The sequence below is a fragment of the Trichechus manatus genome, unplaced genomic scaffold (genome assembly GCF_000243295.1).
Source record: "Trichechus manatus latirostris isolate Lorelei unplaced genomic scaffold, TriManLat1.0 scaffold00013, whole genome shotgun sequence".
Lineage (NCBI taxonomy): Eukaryota > Metazoa > Chordata > Mammalia > Sirenia > Trichechidae > Trichechus > Trichechus manatus.
The window spans coordinates 234,115-256,208 of record NW_004443949.1 but is presented as its reverse complement, the minus strand read 5'-3'; the positions used below and the strand labels follow the sequence as shown (position 1 = coordinate 256,208).

The 22,094-nt window shown below is 41.9% G+C and overlaps 1 protein-coding gene across 1 annotated transcript in view; it reads left to right on the top strand.

The window, feature by feature from the left end:
- HS6ST3 (heparan sulfate 6-O-sulfotransferase 3) overlaps positions 1–17,578 on the top strand; it is an 823,801-nt gene extending 806,223 nt beyond the window's left edge. Inside the window, exon 2 of the mRNA XM_023726684.1 lies at positions 16,797–17,578. Coding sequence (XP_023582452.1) covers positions 16,797–17,505 — 709 coding nt within the window. The 3' untranslated portion in view covers positions 17,506–17,578. The remainder of the gene's footprint in view (positions 1–16,796) is intronic.
- The last annotated feature ends 4,516 nt before the right edge of the window (positions 17,579–22,094 follow it).

The following is a 22,094-nucleotide window of genomic DNA, read 5'->3' as shown; positions in this document are numbered from 1 at the left end:
TCCCTCTCACTCTGTCTCACCCACTGAGGGGAGCCCTGTCTGTGGGCGTCCCTCTCACTCTGTCTTAGTTCCTCTCACTCTGTCTTACCCACTGAAGAATCAAGATCTCTGGATAGCATGTAAAATGAAAATGGCTTTGCTGAAAGGGTCTGACAGCTTTGCCAGTCACTGTGAGAAAGGAGGAAGGGTGCTTAGTGTGGGTTGTGTGGTTTCTCTGTGAGGTAAGATAACAACCTGTGTGTGTCTCCATTTTCTCATCATAATACCAGACATCCTTGAAACCAATTGCTCAGACACACGCCATTGTCGGGCTCTTAAAGTTCTTTATTATGATACTTAACGATCACACTTCCCCATTTCCCATTTGCTTAGAACATTGTTCTTAAATTCTTTAATTTGTTTTCAAGGCTTGAATAAAAGGCCTTTTCATCACTGTGTCAAAGGGCAGTCTGACTGTTAAGCTGTAAAGTGCAGCAATTCCCCCTATCAGATACGGCACAGCGCAGATAATACTCTATTGAAATAATGAAGAATGGGCAGGCAGTAATGAGTCCGCGTACTAAAGAGGGTCAAGGAATTAATTCCAGCCTGAGCATTGGGGAAATGACTCCAGCACACAGTACAGAAGTGCAGAGAGGAGCTCAGTTTCACTTTAAAAGCAGTCAGCTTTATGTTAAGACTTCCCGGTTGCCCATCTACCCGTGCACATGCCATGGTGAGGATCGACAATCTCCTTCAGGTGCACTGCAGGTCTGCCTTACAATGCTTTTGTGAGACCCACAAAAACTCCGAGCTTTGGTAAAACTGGGCCATGTAGGGAAAACCCATGTCAAAGTCTGTACACCAAGAGGAATTAGAAGACAGTCCTTATTTCCTACACATTTCTCAAGGTCTGGAGTCCCTAGGTTAATGCACTTGGCTGCTAACTGAAAGGCTGGTAATTTGAATCCACTGGAAGCGTTGGCAATCTACTTTCAAAAAATCAGCCACTGAAAACCCTAGGGAGCACAGTTCTACTCTGACACACATGGGGTTGCCTTGCGTTGGAGTCAACTCCATGGCAACCGGTAGGTAGATAGGGTAGGTAGGTAGGTCCACAAGGTCTAGGCTAAAAGAAATCTTTAGCCTGTGTTGCCTTTGTTGGTTAAGGCACCGATGAGTTCAGTTTCCTGGGGACATTACCCTCAGAATATCTGGAATAGTGGCTGATAAAATTTATATACTTACGCATTCCACAAACATTGAGAAACTGAACATCTACTATATATATATAATGTTGTGAGGGATTAAAGATGAGTAAGGCAAGGTTTCCTCTCTCCGGTTGCATAAAACCTGTTCAAGTGATAAGACATGTTCAGTGGTCACTGTAATGAAGATAAAGCATTAGAGGCACAGGTTTTAGGTAGAGCAGTCCCTTCCACTGAGGGCCTCATGGATAGCTGGATGGAGGTGTTTGTAGTTGATCTGGTTTTTATGAATGAATAGAACTTGTATACCCGTTGCCATCGAGTCTATTCCAACTCCTAGTGACCCTATAGGACAGAGTAGAACTGCCCCATAGGGTTTCCAAGGAGCACCTGGTGGGTTCGAACTGCCAACCTCTTGGTCAGCAGCCATAGCTCTTAACCACTATGCCACCAGGGAGAACTTGTATGGAGATATTAGTTTTGTTGCTTGGTTTTATAAGGGTTAAGCTGGCAGTTGAATGAAATCCTTCACAGGAGAGAATTGAAAATATATTTATGTGTTCTTGTTTGATAAGCAAGTCACAGCCTCATCAAATATATATATTTTTAATCACCACAACCAAAGTGATCCCAGTGACTTATCCTTCTCATTCCACCATTTTGATTAGGATACTAGCAGAGCTAGTATCTTTTCTACCACAGTATTGAAAGGGAATTAGATAGGAGTGAAGAAGCACATATGGAGGAGGAAACAGTAGTATAGAGAAAGTTGACCATAAGAAGGGGAGAGAGCAATGACAGATGGGTCTATGATGGCTTGAATCTGTCCTTGATTTTTTCTCATCAACGACCATGGTTCTGAGTTTTTCCCCGCAGTTCTCTTACCATGGCTGTTGAATGTTTCTCCTGGTCTCTACCCACTTTGTTCTTGTTGTTGTTGTTGTTAGCTGCCATCAGTCAACTCTGACTCACGGCAACCCTGTGCTCAACAGAACGTAACGTTGCCCAGTCCTGTGCCATGTCCACCATCATTGCTATGCTCCAGTCTATCGTTGTACCTATTGTGCCAATCCATCTCACCGAGGATCCCCCTCACCTTCTTGGCCCTTTACTTCACCAAACATGGTGTCCTCCTCTAGCGACTGATCCCTCCTAATGATGTGTCCAAAACAAGTGAGTCGAAGTTCTGTCGTGATCCATAGGGCTTTCACTAGCTAATATTCTAAAGTAGATCAGCTGGTCTTTCTTTCTAAGTCTGGTAGCTTCTCTGAAACCTGTACATCATGGGTGACCCTGCTAGTATTTGAAATTCCAATGACATGGCTTCCAATATCACATCAATATGCAAGCCACTACAGTACAACAAACTTGCCAGATGACTATCTAGTTGAGTTCATCTTTAACACTGTTGCTAAGTAAATCACCCTAAATCAACACTTTCTCTATTTTAGCTGTTCACATTTGCATTCAGAGTCCATGGCAATTTGGTCCCAACATCTGGTTCTAACTTACGCCCCTTTCCATTCATTCATAAACAAACATTTAGTAAGATGCACGCTATGAAATTTCTGGTCTACTCAGGTTAGTTTGCTCTCCGTTCCTTAAATATTCCTAGTTTATTCCTTACTGTCATAACTTGCTAATGCCGTTTTTCTACCCTACCACGGCTGCCCCCCCACAATACTTGGGGCATTTTATTCTTTTTATGTCCTCTACACTTCCTAGAGCAGTTCCTTACACACAGCAAACCCTCAATAAGCATGTGTTAATGAAATGATTTGCTAATTATGAAGGGAGCAATTATACAATAAATTGCTTAGTGAAGCGTGGGTTCTTGAAGCAGTAGGGGAGAAAACCAGTAATTTAGCTTTAAAAAAATAATAAAAATAAACCTCACTGCTACTAATTCCCTGTTGTTGTATGAAGTATTCTGCTTTGTACCCCCTAAGTCTACATTGACTCTCTTTCCCTCTGCACATCAACCATCACAATCAAATGACAGATGCATTCAAAGATTATGTATATATTTTGCTATTTACACAGATTTTATACATTAAAAAAAAATCAGATTAATTTAGGGAAGATAAAGAAGGCATATATATCAAAGGGAATATTAACTTAAGGTATTAAAATATATCTAATGTAATGATCAGATGTATTTTAATAACTAAAATATACTATCAATTACTCATATGCAAATTCAAGTTAAAGCTGAAGAAAATTACAGCAAGTCTATGAGAGCCAAAATACGATCTTGAGCATATCCCACCTGAATTTTTAGAGACTATCTCAGCAATAGATTTTAAGCATTGAACACTAATGACCAAAAACCAGATGAGTCAGGGAATGACATCAAGGACATCACACACAAAGAAAGCAAAGGGTCATTAAAAAGACAGGAAAGAAAGAAAAGACCAAAATGGATGTCAGAAGGGACTCTGAAAGTTGCTCTTGAACATGGAGTAGCTAAAGCAAAAGGAAGAAATGATGAAATAAAAGAGCTGAACAGAAAATGTCACAGGGCAGCTGAAGAAGAAAAAGTATTATAATGAAATGTGCAAAGACATGGAGTTAGAAAACCAAAAGGGAAGAACACGCTCTGCATTTCTCAAGCTAAAAGAACTGAAGAAAAAATTTCAGCCTCGAGTTGCAGTATTAAAGGATTCTATGGGCAAAACACTGAAAGACGCAAGAAGCATCAAAAGAAGATGGAAGGAATACACAGTCACTGTACCAAAAAGAATTGGTCGATGTTCAACCATTTCAGGAGGTAACATATGATCAAGAACCAATGGTACTGAAGGAAGAAGTCCAAGCTGCACTGAAGGCATTGGCAAAAAACAAGGTTCCAGAAATCGACGGAATACCAATTGAAATGTTTCAACAAATGGATGCAGCGCTGGAGGTGCTCACTAGTCTATGCCAAGAAATTTGGAGGACAGCTGCTTGGCCAACCAACTGGAAGAGATCTATATATGTGGCCATTCCAAAGAAAGGCGATGCAACCAAATGCGGAAATTATTGAACAACATAATTAACATCACATACAAGTAAAATTATGCTGAAAATCATTCAAAGGCATTGCAGTACATTGACAGGGAACTTCCAGAAATTCAAGCCAGGTTCAGAACAGGACTTGGAATGAGGGAAATCATTGCTGATGTCAGATGGATCATGGCAGAAAGCAGAGAATACCAGAAAGATGTTTACCTGTGTTTTATTCACTACGTAAGAGCATTCAACTGTGTGGATCATAACAAATTGTGGATAACATTGCAAAGAATGGGAATTGCAGGACACTTAATTGTGCTCATGAGGAACCTGTACTTAGATCAAGAGGCAATTGTTTGAACAGAACAAGGGGATACTGTGTAGTTTAAAGTCAGAAAAAGTGTGCATCAGAATTGTATCTTTTCACCATATTTTTCCAATCTGTATGCTGAGCAAATAACCTGAGAAGCTGGACTATACGAAGAATGCAGAATCAGGATTGTAGGAATTCTCATTAACAACCTATGATATACAGATGACACAACCTTGCTTGCTGAAAATGAAGAGAACTTGAAGCACTTACTGGTGAAGAGCAAAGCATAGAGCCTTCAGTATGGATTACACCTCAACATGAAGAAAACAAAACCCCTCACAACTGAACCAATAAACAACATCATGATAAATGGAGAAAACACTGAAGTTGTCAAGGACTTCATTTTACTTGGATCCCCAATCAATGCCCTTGGAAGCAGCAGTCAAGAAATCAAATGACATATTACGTTGGAAACATGTGCTGCAAAAGACCTCTTTAAAGTGTTAAAAAGCAAAGATGTCACTTTAAGGACTGACCCAAGCCATGGAATTTTCAGTCTCCTCATATGCATGTGAAAGCTGGACAATGAATAAGGAAGACCGAAGAAGAGATGATACCTTCGGACTATGGTGATGGTGAAGAATACTGAATATACTATGGACTTCCAGAAGAAGGAACAAATCTGTCTTGCAAGACGTACAGCCAGAATGCTCCTTGGAAGCAAGGATGGTTAGACTTAGTCTTACATACTTAGGACATATTATCAGGAGGGACCAGTCCCTGGAGAAGGACATCATGCTTGGTAAAGTAGAAGGTCAGAGAAAAACAGGACGACCCTCCATGAGATGAACTGACACAGTGGCTACAACAATGGGCTCAAACATAACAATGATTACCAGGATGATGCAGGAGCGAACAATGTTTCATTCTGCTGTACAAAGGGGTGCTGTAAGTCGAAACTTACTGGATGGCACCGAACAACAACAACCATATAATGATCATTGCTTTAAAGCATGTTATTTTACATAACTAACCCATTGCCATCGAGTCCATTCTGACTCATAGTGACCCTATAGGACAGAGTAGAACTAACCCATAGGGTTTCCAAGGAGCAGCTGGTGGATTCAAACTGCCTACCTTTTGGTTAGCAGCCGAGCACTTAACCACTGCGCCAGCAGAACTCCTTATTTTACATAGCAATCGTTTATTGAACATCTCGTGTGAGGAGGACTGTGTTGGGTGCTGCCTCCATACCTTCTGTATCAATTCAGTCTATAATAAAAGTACTTAAAGGGTTTGGTACCACAGAAATCTGCAACTTTCGTTTTTAGGCCTTACTTGTTCAACAAGAGAGTAGAGGAAAAAGTATCATTTGTAAAAGGATGAAACAATGAGCGTTAGATGCTGTGGGACATGAGGACTAAGGCAAAATTACCAAAATGGAACTTCAAGGGTAGATGTGACCAGGACCATCACATGCAAGTGAATAGTGTAGTAAGTGAAACAGCAAACCCTCTGGGCTAAAAACGTCAGGGAAGATGAATGTGAGCCTTGAACTGGGCTAGGAAAGATGGGCAGGATTCAGATGAGCAAAGGAAGGGGCGAAGACCTTCAAAGTGAGGGAAGGCGGTAATGCCCTTATGTTGTACTTAGAATTTTTTAATATTGATAGCTTTGCAGCAGAGCAAGATACTGAAGTGGTTCTAAACCAGCTTGGAAAGTGTGTGTTCTGTTTCTTTGAACTTTACTAAGTTATGATGGTCTGCGTAATAATCACCAGTTAAAATGCTTACTGAACTAACCAAGGCACATCATTCCCATAATCTTTCTGAGTACACAGGTATTTGCCATCATTACCCTGGGGCCACAAGAACTACATTCTCAAAGAGTTGCGATTGCCTTATGGACAATCTTAAATGAATTCACACAGGATCTCAATGAAGTAGGTGGCAAATGGAAGGCCTGCTGACAGGATGCTGTCACCAAGACAAACAAGGCCATCTGTCCTTAATTTGGTAGTCAGCGTTTTTCTCTCTTTACTAGGATTGTTAATCCCCTAAGAGCTCCTTGAGGGTGATGTTTTAGTAATCTCTGAGTCCCCAAATGCATAGTCCTAGTGTTTGGCAAATAGAGGCAGCTCAACTGATGTTTGGAGAATTAAGAAACCAATGAATGAATAGCTGAAAGAGAATTTTGTTTATTTTTCCAAATCTGGGGAGGGTATAGGTTAATTGTAAGGCCATATATATGAATAGGTGATATTCTGCTTAGGTTTTGAAGACTGAGTTAAAAGGTTAGACTTTCAAGGAACAGAAGGAGTCATTAAAGACCCTCTGCTCTGTGGCCATAAGAGCTCATGGGTGTTGCTTGTCCTTCTTCTCTACTCTTTGTTTCATGCTTTTAAAAACTATTTTTTTTTTTTTTTAATCCTCCATTGTTGAACAAGTTAGGCCTATAAGAGAAATCCGTAGTTTCAAACCCTTTAAGTACTTCCATTACAGGCGGAAATGATATCAAATATTTGGAGTCAGAAGAAAATGAGTTTCCATTGTTTAGGAGTTGGAGGAGATTCCTGAGACTGGAGCAGAGCTGATAAACATTGAAGGCTGAGTGTGTAGCCTGGAGAGGAACATCATTTAGTCACTGACTCTCCAGTTTTCTCTCTGAAAGCAGAGAAACAAGCAGAGATGAGGAAAAAAAAAAAAGAATTAATCAAATTATAAGTTGTTTTTTCCTTCCATAGCTGGGTAATCTTAAACCCTATTGGTTTAATTTTACTATTTTTCTAACTTTCTATTTTGGCTACTTTTTAGGATTGAAACAAACCAACAAAATGCCGAGGAGTATATAACTGACTAAGCAGTTCTCGAACGCTGTCAGCCACTCGGCTCCAGACCATGAGATGGAACAACCTTGTAGTCATTGACTCTAAGGGTCCTGCTAGTACACGTCTAGCTCTTGACTTCAGAATTTTAGTTACAGGTGGGCTCCTTACCTATTTGGCTGGTAGAACTCACAGCCATTTTTATTTTTTTTAATGAATTTTTGTTATTTTTTTTTTAATTGTACTTTAGAGGAAGGTTTACAGAACAAACTAGCTTCTCATTAGACAGTAAACATATTGTTTTACGACATTGGTTGACAAACCCACGACATGTCAACACTCTCCCTTCTCAACCTTGGGTTCCCTATTACCAGGCTTTCCTGTCGTCTCCAGCCTTCTAGCCCTTGCTCCTGGGTTGATGTGCTCCTTTAGTCTTGTTTTGTTTTATGGGCCTGTCTAATCTTTGGCTGAAGGGTGACCCTCAGGAGTGACTTCATTACTGAGCTAAAAGGGTGTCCGGGGGCCATACTACATTGTCACTTTTTTAATGCATGTAAATATCACCCTACAGTTTGGCTTGCCATTTTTAAATGCAATGACAAATAAAGTGGAATTTGAAACCAAGAACATCTTAAGCCTAAATCAGTTTCAGTCATCTTTGAGATTCTATAGATTTCAGATGGAATGAAGGCACCAGAAACTCTATGGCCAATTTTACCAACTAAGGCAAAAGCATGTTCCAGTAGGCTACTCTTAGTCCTTCATATCACTGACCTTTGTAATTGTCAGTCCTAAAGGCCTCTAGCTCTTATGATTATTTTTTAAATCTGGATCTTAAGTAAATTTAAAACACGTAAATGAGGGTTTATTTTTTGTTTAAATTCCTTTGTGTTTTTTATTTTGTTCAATTAACAGGTAAATGAATAATTTCTTTTATAAAGATCAGCACAAAGCTGGTTCCTATAAGGCAGAGATTAAACATGTCCCGAAGTCCAACTTTTCCAAACTGCTATACCGCTCCATCATCTCTAACATCAACTCCTCCTCCTACCCTCAGTACTCTCCCTCCTGTCCCTGGGTTCCATAATTCATTGCAACATCTTATAGAATTCACCAACCATATCAAGGAAATGGCTCTAGCAGTTGCGGAGGTTAACAAGTCCCAAATCCGTGGATCAGGCATAGGCTTCTCCCAACCCACGTGGCTGCAGAGGCTGATGAACCCAAACTGGCAGGTCAGACCACAGGCTGCTAGCTCACAAGGCTGCAGAAGCTGGTGAATCAGGTCAGACCATAGGCTGCTGGACCCCTGAGCTACCTTGTCTCAAGAACTGGAGGTTAGACGATCATGACCCAGACAGAGGATCCAGATGCAGAGAGAGAGAGCCTCGCCAGGGCATCCACACATATACCTTAGATGCAGGCCACACCCCAGTAAGGGGCGTAATTTGAGTAAGGGTGAGACTTGAGTCACGTCCTCATGCAAGGCTGTGATCCAAGACACATCCCACACCAATCCTGCCTCATCACCATGTGGAGGTCAGGATCCACAAAACATAACGTGGAGGACAACCACACAATGCTGGTAATCATGGCCTAGCCAAGTTGACTCACAACCCCAACCCTCACAAGTTCCATATACCTTTTTTGCATACTCCTGCCCAATCATTGTATATGAGTCACAAAGACCGTGGCTGGAAGGGCCACATTAAATAATTCATTACACCACACATGGAAATTAGAAATTTCCCATATATGTTTTTTTTTGACCCAATGTAAAGATCTCTCTGATTTAAACTATTCTGGCCTACTGTGTCTGGAATCCTTCAAACTCACTGAATTCCATCATCATCATCATTATATGTATTTACAGGCATACCTCAGCAATATTGAGGGTTTGGTTCCAGCCCACTGCAATAAAGAGAATATTGCAGTAAAAATGAGTCACATGAATTATTTTGCTTCCTAGTGCATATAAGAGTTATGTTTATACTATACTGTAGTCTATTAAGTGTGCAATAGAATTATGTCTAAAAAACAATGTACATGCCTTAATTTAAAAAATATTGCTAAAAAATGCTAACCATCATGTAAGCCTTCAGTAAGTTGTAATCTTTTTGCTGGTGGAGGGTCTTGCCTTGATGTTAATGGCTGCTGACTGATCAGGGTGGTTGTTGCTGAAGGCTGGGGTGGCTGTGGCAATTTCTTAAAATAAGACAGTAATGAAGTTTGCCACATTGATTGACTCTTCCTTTCATGAAAGATTTCTCTGTAGGATGTGATGCTGTTTGATAGCATTTTACCCACAATAGAATTTCTTTCAAAATTGGAGTGAATCCTCTCAAACTCTGCCACTGATTATCAACTAAACTTATGTAATATTCTAAATCCTTTGTTGTCATTTCAACAATGTACACAGCATCTTCACCAGAAGTAGATTCCGTCTCAAGAAACCACTTTCTTTGCTCATCCGTAAGAAGCAACTCCTCATCTGCTAAAATTTTGTCATGAGATTGCAAGAAATTCAATCACATCTTCAGGCTCCACTTCTAATTCTAGTTCTCTTTCTATTTCCACCACATCTGCAGTTCTTCCTCCACTGAAGTCTTGAACCCCTCGAAGTCATCCATGAGGGTTGGAATCAACTTCTTCCAAACTCCTGTTAATGTTGATATTTTGAGCTCTTCCCATGCATCATGAATGTTCTTAATGGCATCTAGAAAGGTGAATCCTTTCCAAAAGGTTTTCAATTTACTTTGCCCGGATCCATCAGAGGAATCACTATTTATGGCAGCTATAGCCTTACAAAATGTATTTCTTAAATAATATGACTCAAAAGTAGAAATTACTCCTTGGTCCATGGGCTGCAGAATGGACATTGTGTTGGCCAGCATGAAAATGACATTAATCTCCTTGTACATTTCCATCCTCTGAGTTACCAGGTGCATTGTCAATGAGCAGTAATATTTTGAAAGCAATCTTTTTTTCTGAGCAGTAGTTCTCAATAGTGGGCTTAAAATATTCAGTAAACCATGTTGTAAACGGATATGCTATTACCCCGGCTTTGTTGTTCCATTTATAGAGCACAGGCAGAGTAGATTTAGCATAATTCTTATGAGCCTGAGGATTTTTGGAATGGTAAATGAGCGTTGGCTTCAACTTAAAATCACCAGCTGCATTAGCCCCTAACAAGAGAGTCAGCCTGTCCTTTGAAACTTTGAAGCCAGGCATTGACTCCTCCTCTGTAGCTATGAGAGTCCTAGCTGGCATCTTCCAATATAAGGCTGTTTCATCTACATTGAAAATCTGTTGTTTCGGGTAGCCACCTTCATCAGTTGTCTTAGCTGGATCTTCTGGACAACTTGCTGCAGCTTCTACGTTAGCACTTGCTGCTTCATCTTGCATTTTTATGTTATGGAGACAGCTTCTTCCCTTAAACCTCATGAACCAACCTCTGCTAGCTTCAAACTTTTCTTCTGCAGCTTCCTTACCTCTCTCAGCCTTCACAGAATGGAAGTGAGTTAGGGCCTGGCTCTGGATTAGGTTTTGGATTAAGAGAATGTTATGGCTGGTTTGATCTTCTATCCAGACCACTAAAACTTTTTCCATATCAGCAGTGAGGCTGTTTTGCTTTCTTATCATTTAATTTCTTTCAAGAAATTTTCCCTTCCATTCACAGCTTGGCTAACTATCTGGCGCAAGAGGCCTAACTTTCGGCCTGTCTTGGCTTTCAACATGCCTTCCTCATTAAACTTAATCATTTCTAGCTTTTGATTTAAAGTGAGAGAAGTGCAACTCTTCTTTTCACTTGAACATTTAGAGGCCATTGTAGGGTTATTAACTGGCCTAATTTCAATATTGTGGTGTCTCAAGGAATAAGGAGGCCAGATGAGAGGGAGAGAGACAAGGCAATGGCCGGTTGGTGGAGCAGTCAGAACACACACAATATTTATCAATTAAGTTTGTCGTCTTATATGGGTGCAGTTTGTGGCACCCCAAAACAATTGCAATAGTAACATCAAAGATCACTAATCACATCCTGGGGGACATCTAGCTCAACTGGCATAAAATAGTTCATAAAGGAAATGTCCTCCATCCTACTTTGGTGAGTAGCGTCTGGAGTCTCAAAAGCTTGTGAATGGCCATCTAAGGTACTCCACTGGTCCCACCCTACCTGGAGCAAGAGAGCATAAAGAATACCAAGGACACAAGGGAAAGATTAGTCCAAAGGACTAATGGACCACAACTACCACACTGAGTCCAGCAACAATTAGATGGTGCCCGGCTACCACCACCAACTGCTCTGACAGAAATCATAATAGAGGCTCCCAGACAGAGCTGGAGAAAAATGTAGAACAAAATTGTAACTCACAAAAAAAGCCCAGATTTACTGGTCTGACAGAGATTGGAGAAACCCCGAGAGTATGGCCCCATGACACCCTTTTAGCTCAGTAATGAAGTCACTCCAGAGGCTCACCATTCAGCCAAAGATTAGACAGCCCCATAAAACAAAATGAGACTAAAGGGTCACACCAGCCTAGCGGCAAGGACTAGAAGGCAAGAGGGGACAGGAAAGCTGGTAATAGGGAACCCAAGGTTGAGAAGGGGAGAGTGTTGACATGTCATGGGGTTGGAAACCAATGTCACAAAACAATATGTTTATTCATTGTTTAATGAGAAACTAATTTGCTCTGTAAAAAAAGATCGTTAATCACAGATCACCATAACAGATGTAATAATCATGAAAAAGTTTGAAATATTGCAAGAATTACCAAAATGCGACGCAGGGACATGAAGTGAGCGCATGCTGTTGGAAGAAATGGAGGTCGATAGACTTGCTCGAAGCAGGGTTGCCACAAACCTTCAGTTTGTAAAAAACACAGTATCTGCAAAGCACAATAAAACAAAGTGCAATAAAATGAGGTATGCCTGTATTTTATGCAATTGTTTTGTGAAATAAAAATCAGTCTCTGCTGGTAGATCTGAAATGTGAACAAGTCCCAATTTAGGAGCAAAGCAGGATTAATAATGACATGTCATACAGTATTCCACTACAGTAATTTCCTCTCTGAGCCAAATTTTATTGTCAACATTTCCTCACGGAGCCCAGAAGCTGTGTCAGTGGTTTTCAGTTTTCCCTGCTGACCTTTTGGGGAATTTGCTTCCACTGATGGAATTGTCATTCTGTAAACAGTGAAAGACAACAGTGTAATGTAAAATGGCGAATGGCAAAACTACAGCTCAGGCGGGTCTCTCCTTGGAAGTTCCTGGAAATTCCTCCTCGTGATTTAACGGGAAGTGAGTGTTACATAAGAATTTGAATTTTCCTGAGCACATTTAAAAAATGTCTGGCTTACCTAATGAGGCCAGACATTTAAAATAACAGAATATATAAAATGTATAAATTTAAATATTATAGCTCATTAATTCCTTTTGAAAAGCAGCATAAAAAACATTGTACCCTTCAATCCCTTATTCTTCCCATTGCTTTTAACCTTGCCGATGAGTCGATTCCAACTCATAGCAACCTTATAGGACAGAGTAGAACTGCCCTATAGGGTTTCCAAGGCTGTAATGTTTAGGGAAACAGACTGCCACATCTTTCTCCCACGGAGCAGCTTGCAGGTTTGAACCGCTAACCTTATGGTTAGTAGCCAAGCACTTAACCACTGCGCCACCAGGGCTCACTCCCATTGCTTTTACTAGGCATGTGTTTTTTTTTTCTTAATCCAGTTTAGCTTAGTAATACTACTACTGGGTTGACTTTTCCCCATGAAACAATAGGTTTCTCTTTTCATAATATAAAAAACTAAACCAAACCCATGGCCATAAGTCAATTCCAACTCATAGCGACCCTATAGGACAGAGTAGAACTGCCCCATAGCGTTTCCAAGGCTGTAAATCCTTATGGAAGCAGATTGCTTCATCTTTCTCCCTCAGAGTAGCTGGTGGATTCAGATCGCCGACCTTTCGGTTAGCAGCCAAGCACTCAACCACTGTGCCACCAGGGCTCCTTCTTCATAATATAGTGACTAAAAATAGATTTTTAAAGTAAGTCAGATCTGGGTTAAATCTAAGTTACATAATTCATTACCAGCATGACCTTGGGCAGCTTATTTCATCTCTCAAAAGGCTCGGTTTATTCAACTGTAAGTGAAAAGAAAAAAGCGTGCTCGCTTACCGCCTAAGATTATTGAAAATGGACTGCACCTTAGCACCGTGCCTGGCACATAGCAAGCTCGCGACATCATTGGTCTCGGGATCTAGTGTGCGGGGAAGGCATTTGGCATCCATCCACATGTTTCAGTGAGTTTGTAACCAAATAAAACTTTCATTGTTGTAGTTTAAAAGAAAACTAGAAAACCTTTGTCACACAATTTTGAAAAAAAATATTTTTCCTAAATGGTGTAGGCAGCAATCTTGTGTGAATGAAATATCTCCATTAAATCTAATATAAGCTTTTATCAATTTATTCTGCCCTCATATACATATTGTTGTTTGTTATTGTCGTGCGCCACTGAGTCAATTCCGACTCATTTCGACCCTATATGGCAGAGTAGAACTGCCCCATACAATTTTCTAGGCTGTAATCTTTATGGGAGCAAATTGCCAGGTCTTTTCTCCTGTGGAGCTCCTGGTGGGTTTTAACCTCAGACCTTTTGGTTATCAGCTGAGTACTTAACCATTGCGCCACCATGTCTCCTTCATATGTATATCAGGCAGCTCTCTAGGCAGGTTGTTTTCCTTGGGAATTAGAAATGTGTCCTTTTCACTGATTTAACGTCTCTGTTAAACTTCTCATTACCTCCATTGGCACTTGGCTGGTACACGTGCAACAGGTGACATCGTTTTCGCTTCCTGCCTCTGTCTTCATCATTCTTTTAAAAGCAAATGATATGATTTCCTCCCCAAAGCTGATGTTTAGAGTGTGGTAACAAATCGGCTTTCTTCAGCATAGAACCTGTCCTAATGTGACAGCCTCGATCTTTAACAAGTGAAGAGAAATGGATATGATTGTGAATAAATACACCCAGAAGGACTTGCCAGCTCCTCTAAACTTTATCAGTTTTTCGTGAAGGTTTAATACTCTCTTTAATTTAAATATAGAGTCCGATACATCCCAATCTGTTTGTAAGCGCAAATAATAGGTCCTAAAGTCAGATAGGAATGATTCAGGCAAGTAATACCTACAATTGTTCCCCTTGCTAATAATATTTGACAAAATATGATCTGATGCAGTGATAACGAAAATTGGTTCCTCAAGAGCCTGTCTATCTAATCTGTCTGTCTGTCTAATCTATCTATCATTAATTGTGGAGTTACTATGATTCATGGCAACCAGTGTACAGTATTATGAAACATTGCTTGGTCCTGCACTGTCTTCACGATTGTTAATATGCTCAAGTCCATTGTTGCGGCCACTGTGCATTTTGAGTGCATTTCTGTCTAGGGAGCTCGTTTTCCGACCCTATATCGGACAGTATTCTGTTATCCACAGGGTATTCATTGACTACTTTTCAGAAGTAGATCACCAGGCTTTTCTTCCTAATCTGTCTTAACCCTGAAGCTCCAATGAAACCTGTCCATCATGGGTGACCCTGCTTGTATTTGAAATACCACTAGGTTAGCTTTCAGCATCATAGCGACAGGCAAGTCATCGCAGTCTGACAAACTGATCGGTGGTGGTCTAACCTATCTCTCATCTGTCTGTATGCATCTGCATCTGCATGGACATGTGTGTCCGTGTGTGTGTGTGTGTGTGTGTGTGTGTGTGTTTATTTTAGTATCAAAATTCTCTGAAGTGAAGACTGAGATGAATCAAGCAAACATGTCGTGGTTTTGTCCCAGCCCTCTGGATGCCACGTTGAGGACAGGCGTGTTGTATGTTCCACTCAGTCAACGTGGAGTCATCAGCAGTGGCATCCAACGCAGACCAGCACCAGCCGTAGTTCCCGAATTCTTAGCAGCGGCATGGCCTGTCTGCAGGTGTCAGGGCAGACCTGGTGCTCTTCTCAGAGCTTATCAGGACCGCTTTTGTCTTCCCAGGGGAAATCTGAGTTAATACTAATAACCCTGTATTTCTGGAGCTGGCCTCCAGTCAATGAGGGAAGGACTGAACTGGGATTGAGCTGGGATTGAACTGGCTATTGTGGAAGGACAAAAGGCCAAAGTGGGGTCTCAGTATCAGAAGACAGCTTGAAGGCCTCATGTCCAACCTGCTCCTCAGAGGAGTCCTTTCTATGGCTTCTGTGACCAACGGACTTCCAAACTCTACATGAACTCTTCTGACGCTGGGGGGCTTACTGTTTGGGGCTGGGGTTAGCAATCCCTTCCATTGGTAGGCTAGTCAAATTACAGAAAATGTTTTCCTTATTTTGAGCAATATTGATTTCCTCTAATGCCTACTGTTGTGTCTTTTATTTGTCACCTTTTCCAATTCTCTTCCTGTCTCTTGGCACTTCTCTTGCTCTTTTAAACCAGAGGTACTGTGATTTTTACCTGATTATTCTGAAGATAACCGTTTATAAAACATGTTTCTCTCAGTGTTCCATTAGACATCATTAACTGAGATAAAACTTGTGATTATAATGCACACAGCACCTGGCAGTTAATAGGCAGTCAATAATTATCAGTTAGATGTTTGTTTTGTAAATACTAATACGGATCATAGAAAACCACAGAGGCTTTGGAATCAAATCGGCCTAGATTAGATGGTGGCTCCAATATTGGCTTGCTTGGGATCCTGAGCTATCACTTGTGTGAGCTTCTTTGTCCTCAGCTTATTTTTTTTAAAAGTAATAAGAAACTCATTTTACAAAGTGTGTTGAGGATAATCTGTGTTAGTATCCATCAATCACCTAACAGTTCCTAGCACACAGTAGAGACTCAGTAAGTATTAGTCTCTACACCCCACCCAACCTACCCCAACCTCACCTGCCTTGACCACCTCATAATCTAGAATAGCAGCATAAAGAGAAAAATATTAAGGTAATTGGGGTCCCACAAAGCCCTTATTAGTCTCATGACCTTGGATCAAATTGTTTTTCCTCCTTGTATACGCTTCTGTATCAAAAGCCTCCTGTCTACTGCAAAGGTTTGTGGAAGGATCAAATAAAATATCGGCTGGGTAACAACTTCTCAAAATCATGGTGTGTTCTCTGAATGTAAGGAGTTGTTATTGCCAATAGCAATTTATTAGTGAATAACTGCGGAGTAAATGCATGATCTGTTCTCCACACCTCCATCCTGCCTCACACAGGAGCTTGGAGGAAAAGCCCAATAAGCTTAGTACTGAAGAACAGTCCACCTGTCTGTATGGAAACGTACGCACATACATCTGATAGGCACTCATCCAAGCAAACAATCTCACATGAACATTTGGCTAAAGAGCCCATTGACGAAAGGCTTGTATAAAATCGCAGAGGTTCAGAATCCCCGTGTTGTCGTCAAGTACTGACGCTCCTCCTCTAATTTCTTCCAGGAATTTCTATTACATCACGATGTTGCGGGATCCAGTGTCGCGTTACCTGAGTGAGTGGAAACACGTCCAGAGAGGGGCCACGTGGAAAACCTCTCTCCATATGTGTGACGGGAGAAGCCCCACCCGCGATGAGCTGCCTACCTGCTACCCTGGGGACGACTGGTCTGGGGTCAGCTTGCGGGAGTTCATGGACTGCAGCTACAACCTGGCGAACAACCGCCAGGTGCGCATGTTGGCAGACCTGAGCCTGGTGGGCTGCTACAACTTGACTTTCATGAATGAGAGTGAACGAAACACCATCCTATTGCAGAGCGCGAAAACCAACCTGAAGAACATGGCCTTCTTCGGGCTCACCGAATTCCAGAGGAAGACACAGTTTCTGTTCGAGAGGACATTCAACCTCAAGTTCATCTCCCCCTTCACGCAGTTCAACATCACGCGGGCTTCCAACGTGGAGATCAACGAGGGCGCGCGCCGCCGCATTGAGGAGCTGAACTTCCTGGACATGCAGCTTTATGAGTACGCGAAAGAGCTTTTCCAGCAGCGCTACCACCACACCAAGCAGCTGGAGCACCAGAGGGACCGGCAACAGAGGCGGGAGGAGCGGAGGCTGCAGCGGGAGCATAGGGGCCACCGGTGGCCAAAAGAGGACGGGGCATCAGAGGGGGCTGTCACTGAGGACTACAACAGCCAGGTGGTGAGATGGTGACCCCTGGCCCCTCTCATCTCCCGGAAGGGGAGGGTATGCAGGCGCACTGACCTTTGTTGCATTACCTTGGAGAGCGGGGAAGGCCGTCTGGTTGTATGTGGCCTGATCTGGACATCTGCTTCCGCTTTGTCTTCGTTTTTGTCCAACTGGGGATTATGCGTCTTCTTTTGCTTTCTTCCCGGGCATTTTTCAGCCAGTGCCATCAGGTAGGCTAGGGACGCATCCAGCGCAGACCGCCTTAGACGGCCGGTCAAGGAGAGAAGCAGCAAAAGGAAATGGCCCCTGCCGTCTCCTCGGAAGTGGCACAGGTTGGAGTTGGGGTAGCTGGAACTTACCAAGGCACATGTGAAAAGCCCAGTGGCGGCTTGGATGCTCTGTTGAAACTGACTGGTCTATCTCTGTGATGGAACTAATTGTTTAAAGACAGGAGAGAGAGGGAGAAATTTCAGCACTTGGATGAGGTTTTAAGCCAACACTCACTTGGGTGTCGCTGCTCGTCTTTGAACTCCATTTGGGTGTGGTTTAAATCATAAGTAGAGTGACGTGTTTTGTGGTTGCAGTGAAACAAAACTGCCCTACCACTGACGATTGCGAGAGACCCACACCCTACAAAATCCCTGCACCATAGCCCTAAGCCATGCTTCGTCTCCCAGCCTTTAGGGAATGAGGACTGGATGCAGGACAGGGGTGGCTGTGGCCCCTGGGAAATAATGGACATTGGTAGTGGTGTTTCGGCTAAAACTTGCTTATTTCCTAAGACGTAACAAGATCACACTTTTCTTTCTTTTCAGTGTGAGGAAGGACTGCTAAATTAAGAAAAATAAAAGCAGGAGGATAACTCTATGTCTAATATTTTCAAACCAATGACAAAACCTTTCGTTTTTAAAAGAATATTTCAGAGTTTTACCACTTCAGAGCAGTCGTGTTTTTTGATACGGTACTGCCAGGTTTGAAACGCTGCTAGCACAGAGGAAAAGACACTTAAAAAAGAATCAGGCCTGAGGAATAGGAGTTTAGTTCACGTGTATACAAAATATATCTGGAGGTTACTAAATGAATAACTCTGATTTAGGCTAGGGGACATGGAACACCATTAATGGGATGATTATCCTAGGAGCTTAGATAGACTCTACCTCCCGCCATCTTGAATATCTCTACGCTGTAACTTTTTCTCTCACCATACAATCACTGCTGTTGTTAGACTGAGCAAACCAGCCTAGCCAGCAAGCTAGGCTATTGTGTATCACACGGGACAAAAAATTGGCTGCACTACAAGTGCTTCCCATTTCACCTTTTCCCAAGTACAGCGACAATGCCTAAATGTTTATTAAATAATAAGGGGAGAAGTATAGAAGAGGAAATAGAAATCTTTTATCTAGCATTCAGTAGAGGGATTAAACTGGGTAGCAAGTTTTGCAATAGATTGATATGATCAGTTCCTTCAAGGAGTTGAACTCTAAGTGAGGGAAACCCCAAATCAGATTGAAAGATCTGTTTCATTGATAACAAACGTTTTTGGAGTTTAAACCAGCTTTATGATAGCTGCCTCCCAGCCTCCAGAGTACTCTCTGTGGGATTGAGAGCCAGTCATCCCACAAGCATTCATGGTTTGCCTACCTGCCCTCCCTCCCCTCAGCATCTCTATCAAAATACGTCTCTCCCTGTCCCCAGTTTCATCTGTCACGTGAAGGAAGGCACTCTTGGGGGAGTCCCCTGTGCCAGGAACTGGGAGAACTTTCTTGCATACCTTAAATCTATCCCATACAACAATTATTTGTCCCCATTTCATAGATGAGAAAAGTGAAGCCCACAAACGTGAAAAGTAGCTTCCTCACAAATTACAAAGTAGGTCCAGCTGACTGCGAAGCGCAAGCTCTTTTCACTTCATCATGTTGTCCATATGGGATAAAGGCTCATGCTGTCAAAAGCTTCCTTTCAATCCTGCAAGAAGCCGGCTCTTCTTGCCCAGGGGTTGTCTCTAAGCCATGTGGATGACACAATGGTGACAACACCAAACTAGCAGTGGCCCAGAGCTGCGCTGCCTTAGGTAAGTTCAGCTCCCTCCGTGTCTCTGACACATCAATGAGATGGATGACTTCTTAGGCAACTGTGCTGTTTTGAGCCATATACAGGAGTTGTTGTTGTTAGGTGCTATTGAGTCAGTTCCAACGCATAGCAACCCTATATAAACAGAACGAAACGCTGCCCGATCCTGCACCATCCTCACAACCATTGTTATGCTTGAACCCATTGTTGCAGCCACTGTGTCAGTCCACCTTGTTGAGGGTCTTCTTTTTTGCTGACCCTCTACTTTACCAAGCATGATGTCCTTCTCCAGGGACTGGTCCCTCCTGATAGCATGTCCAAAGTATGTGAGACGAAGTCTTTCCATCCTTGCTTCAAAGGAGCATTCCGGCTGTACTTCTTCCAAGACAGATTTGTTCATTCTTCTGGCAGTCCATGGTATATTCAATATTCTTCGCCAACACCACAACTCAAAGATGTCAATTCTACTTCTATCTTCTTTATCCATTGTCCAGCTTTCACATGCATATGAGGCAATTGACAACACCATGGCTTGGGTCAGGTGCACCTTAGCCTTAAAGTGAGATCTTTGATTTTTAACGCTTGAAAGAGGTGTTTTGTAGCAGATTTGCTTAATGCAATGCATCATTTGATTTCTTGACTGCTGCTTCCGTGGGCTTTGATTGTGGATCATACTAGAGTGAGGTAAAAGGGGCCAAGTAAATACTGTTCTTTAGTTGGTAAAGATTAGGCTAACAAGATATTAGAGTCCCCCTTTCAGATGATTTATTTCTGAGGCATGGAGGGAAGGAGAATTGCAGCTGGGGTTAATGAGCAGCTCTCTCTCTGTCTTCACATTTTGTTGTTAGGATGTAACGTTCTGTCTAGAATGGCAGGGCTGCAAATTATCCTTCTACCTGCCACTGTGACACACACACACGCGCGCGCGCGCATGCACACACACTCAAACACAATAACAATAGGTGTTTTGTCATGTGGAAAATCAAAGCAAGCTAGAAAGCATTCAGATTGTTTCTTTTAAACTCACACTGAATTTTTGGCAGGGAATCCAGGCATAGCTGAGACTTGGAGGCAGCCCCTGCTAACTTCACACTGTTCCTTAGACACCTCGGGATTTTATATCAAAACGTTTTCCACAGCCTTGCTGCTGAAGGCTTGATGTCTGGTGCTCCACTTGAGACGAGATATCAGGATGTTCAGAGGAGAAACCATCTCTTTGTGTTGGCCCGAGGCCAAAGCTGAGCAAATTAGAAAGACTGACATGGGCTTCCTCCTCATATCATTACGTTCAAAAGCAGCGCGTTTGTCATCTCTCTGGGGTCCTGTGTTGATAGAAACGGAGAGGTAGGAATGGAGTTTGTTCTCTGAAAACTGACTACACACCTACATGCTGAGTGGAGCTGAGGGGAGGGATGGCAATGGAAGGTAGCACCTGGGTGTAGGATCCATGGGGAGTCAGCAGCCTTAAGATTCAAAACCCAATCAACTCCAGATAGCATTAGTGTCAAAAGCACAAGAAGAGGTAAAAAAGACCCCAGGGAGTTCCAGGTCCTATGGACTCCTACAGTTACCGGGTAGACAGCGCCTCCCTTCTCTTGGCACTGGCAGTCCCACTAACCAGGTTGGGATGCTTTTGTATACGTGCTTGTGCGTCTGTGCACCTATGTTTAAATTATTTTTAAGGACATAGTATCCATTCTGCCTCCTACTCTTTTGGCAGCCTATTCCTATTTTGATTAACTAGAAGAAAACTGCCCTGAGATTGTTTGAATATTCTTATAATAATTGATAACGTTAGCAATCAATGTTAGAAAACAGTTAGGGATATCACTAGGATTATTTTTTTAAAAAATTATAAAGATGTGGTTCTTAGTAGCTGAATGTGTTTGCTTTTTGTCCTAAATGGTTTGATCATAAGTTTGAAATGTGAGGGCCCACTTGGCTATACCTTTAAAGGAACTTAGGGTCTGAGTAGAGATCGTACTGCTAAAAGGAAGAACATCTACTAGGTAGACCTAGTAAGAAGGTGGGCATAGATCATTAAAAATTAAATATAAGTATGCTGGATAGGGTTGACATTTGGCTGCTTTTACAGAGACACTCAAAAAATAATGTCTTAAAAAAATTGAAGCTAATTTTCTCTCTCTTAAGACAAAGTTGACTAGATAGCACTGTTCCATGACATTACCAGAAGCCCAGATTCTTTTCTTGTTGCTTTTCTGCCTTAGGTGCAGCTTCCAGGTCATGGTCCAAAATGGCTGCTCCAGCTCCTGCCATTTCATTTACATGTCAAACAGCAGAGGGGAAGTGGAGGAAAGTTGCAAGTATTACTTCCAGTTACATCTCATGGGCTAGAAACTGGGCATTAGCCACATCTTGCTGCAAAGCAGGCTAGGAAATGTCTTATTATTGGTTGCTATGTGCCTTCAAATATTTGGGGGTTCTATTATTAAAGCAGCAATGTGAAAATTATTATGGGTAAAAACCATCAGTTTCTGATATTGAAAAGAACTGGAAAATATTTCAAGTGTTTTTCAGTGTCC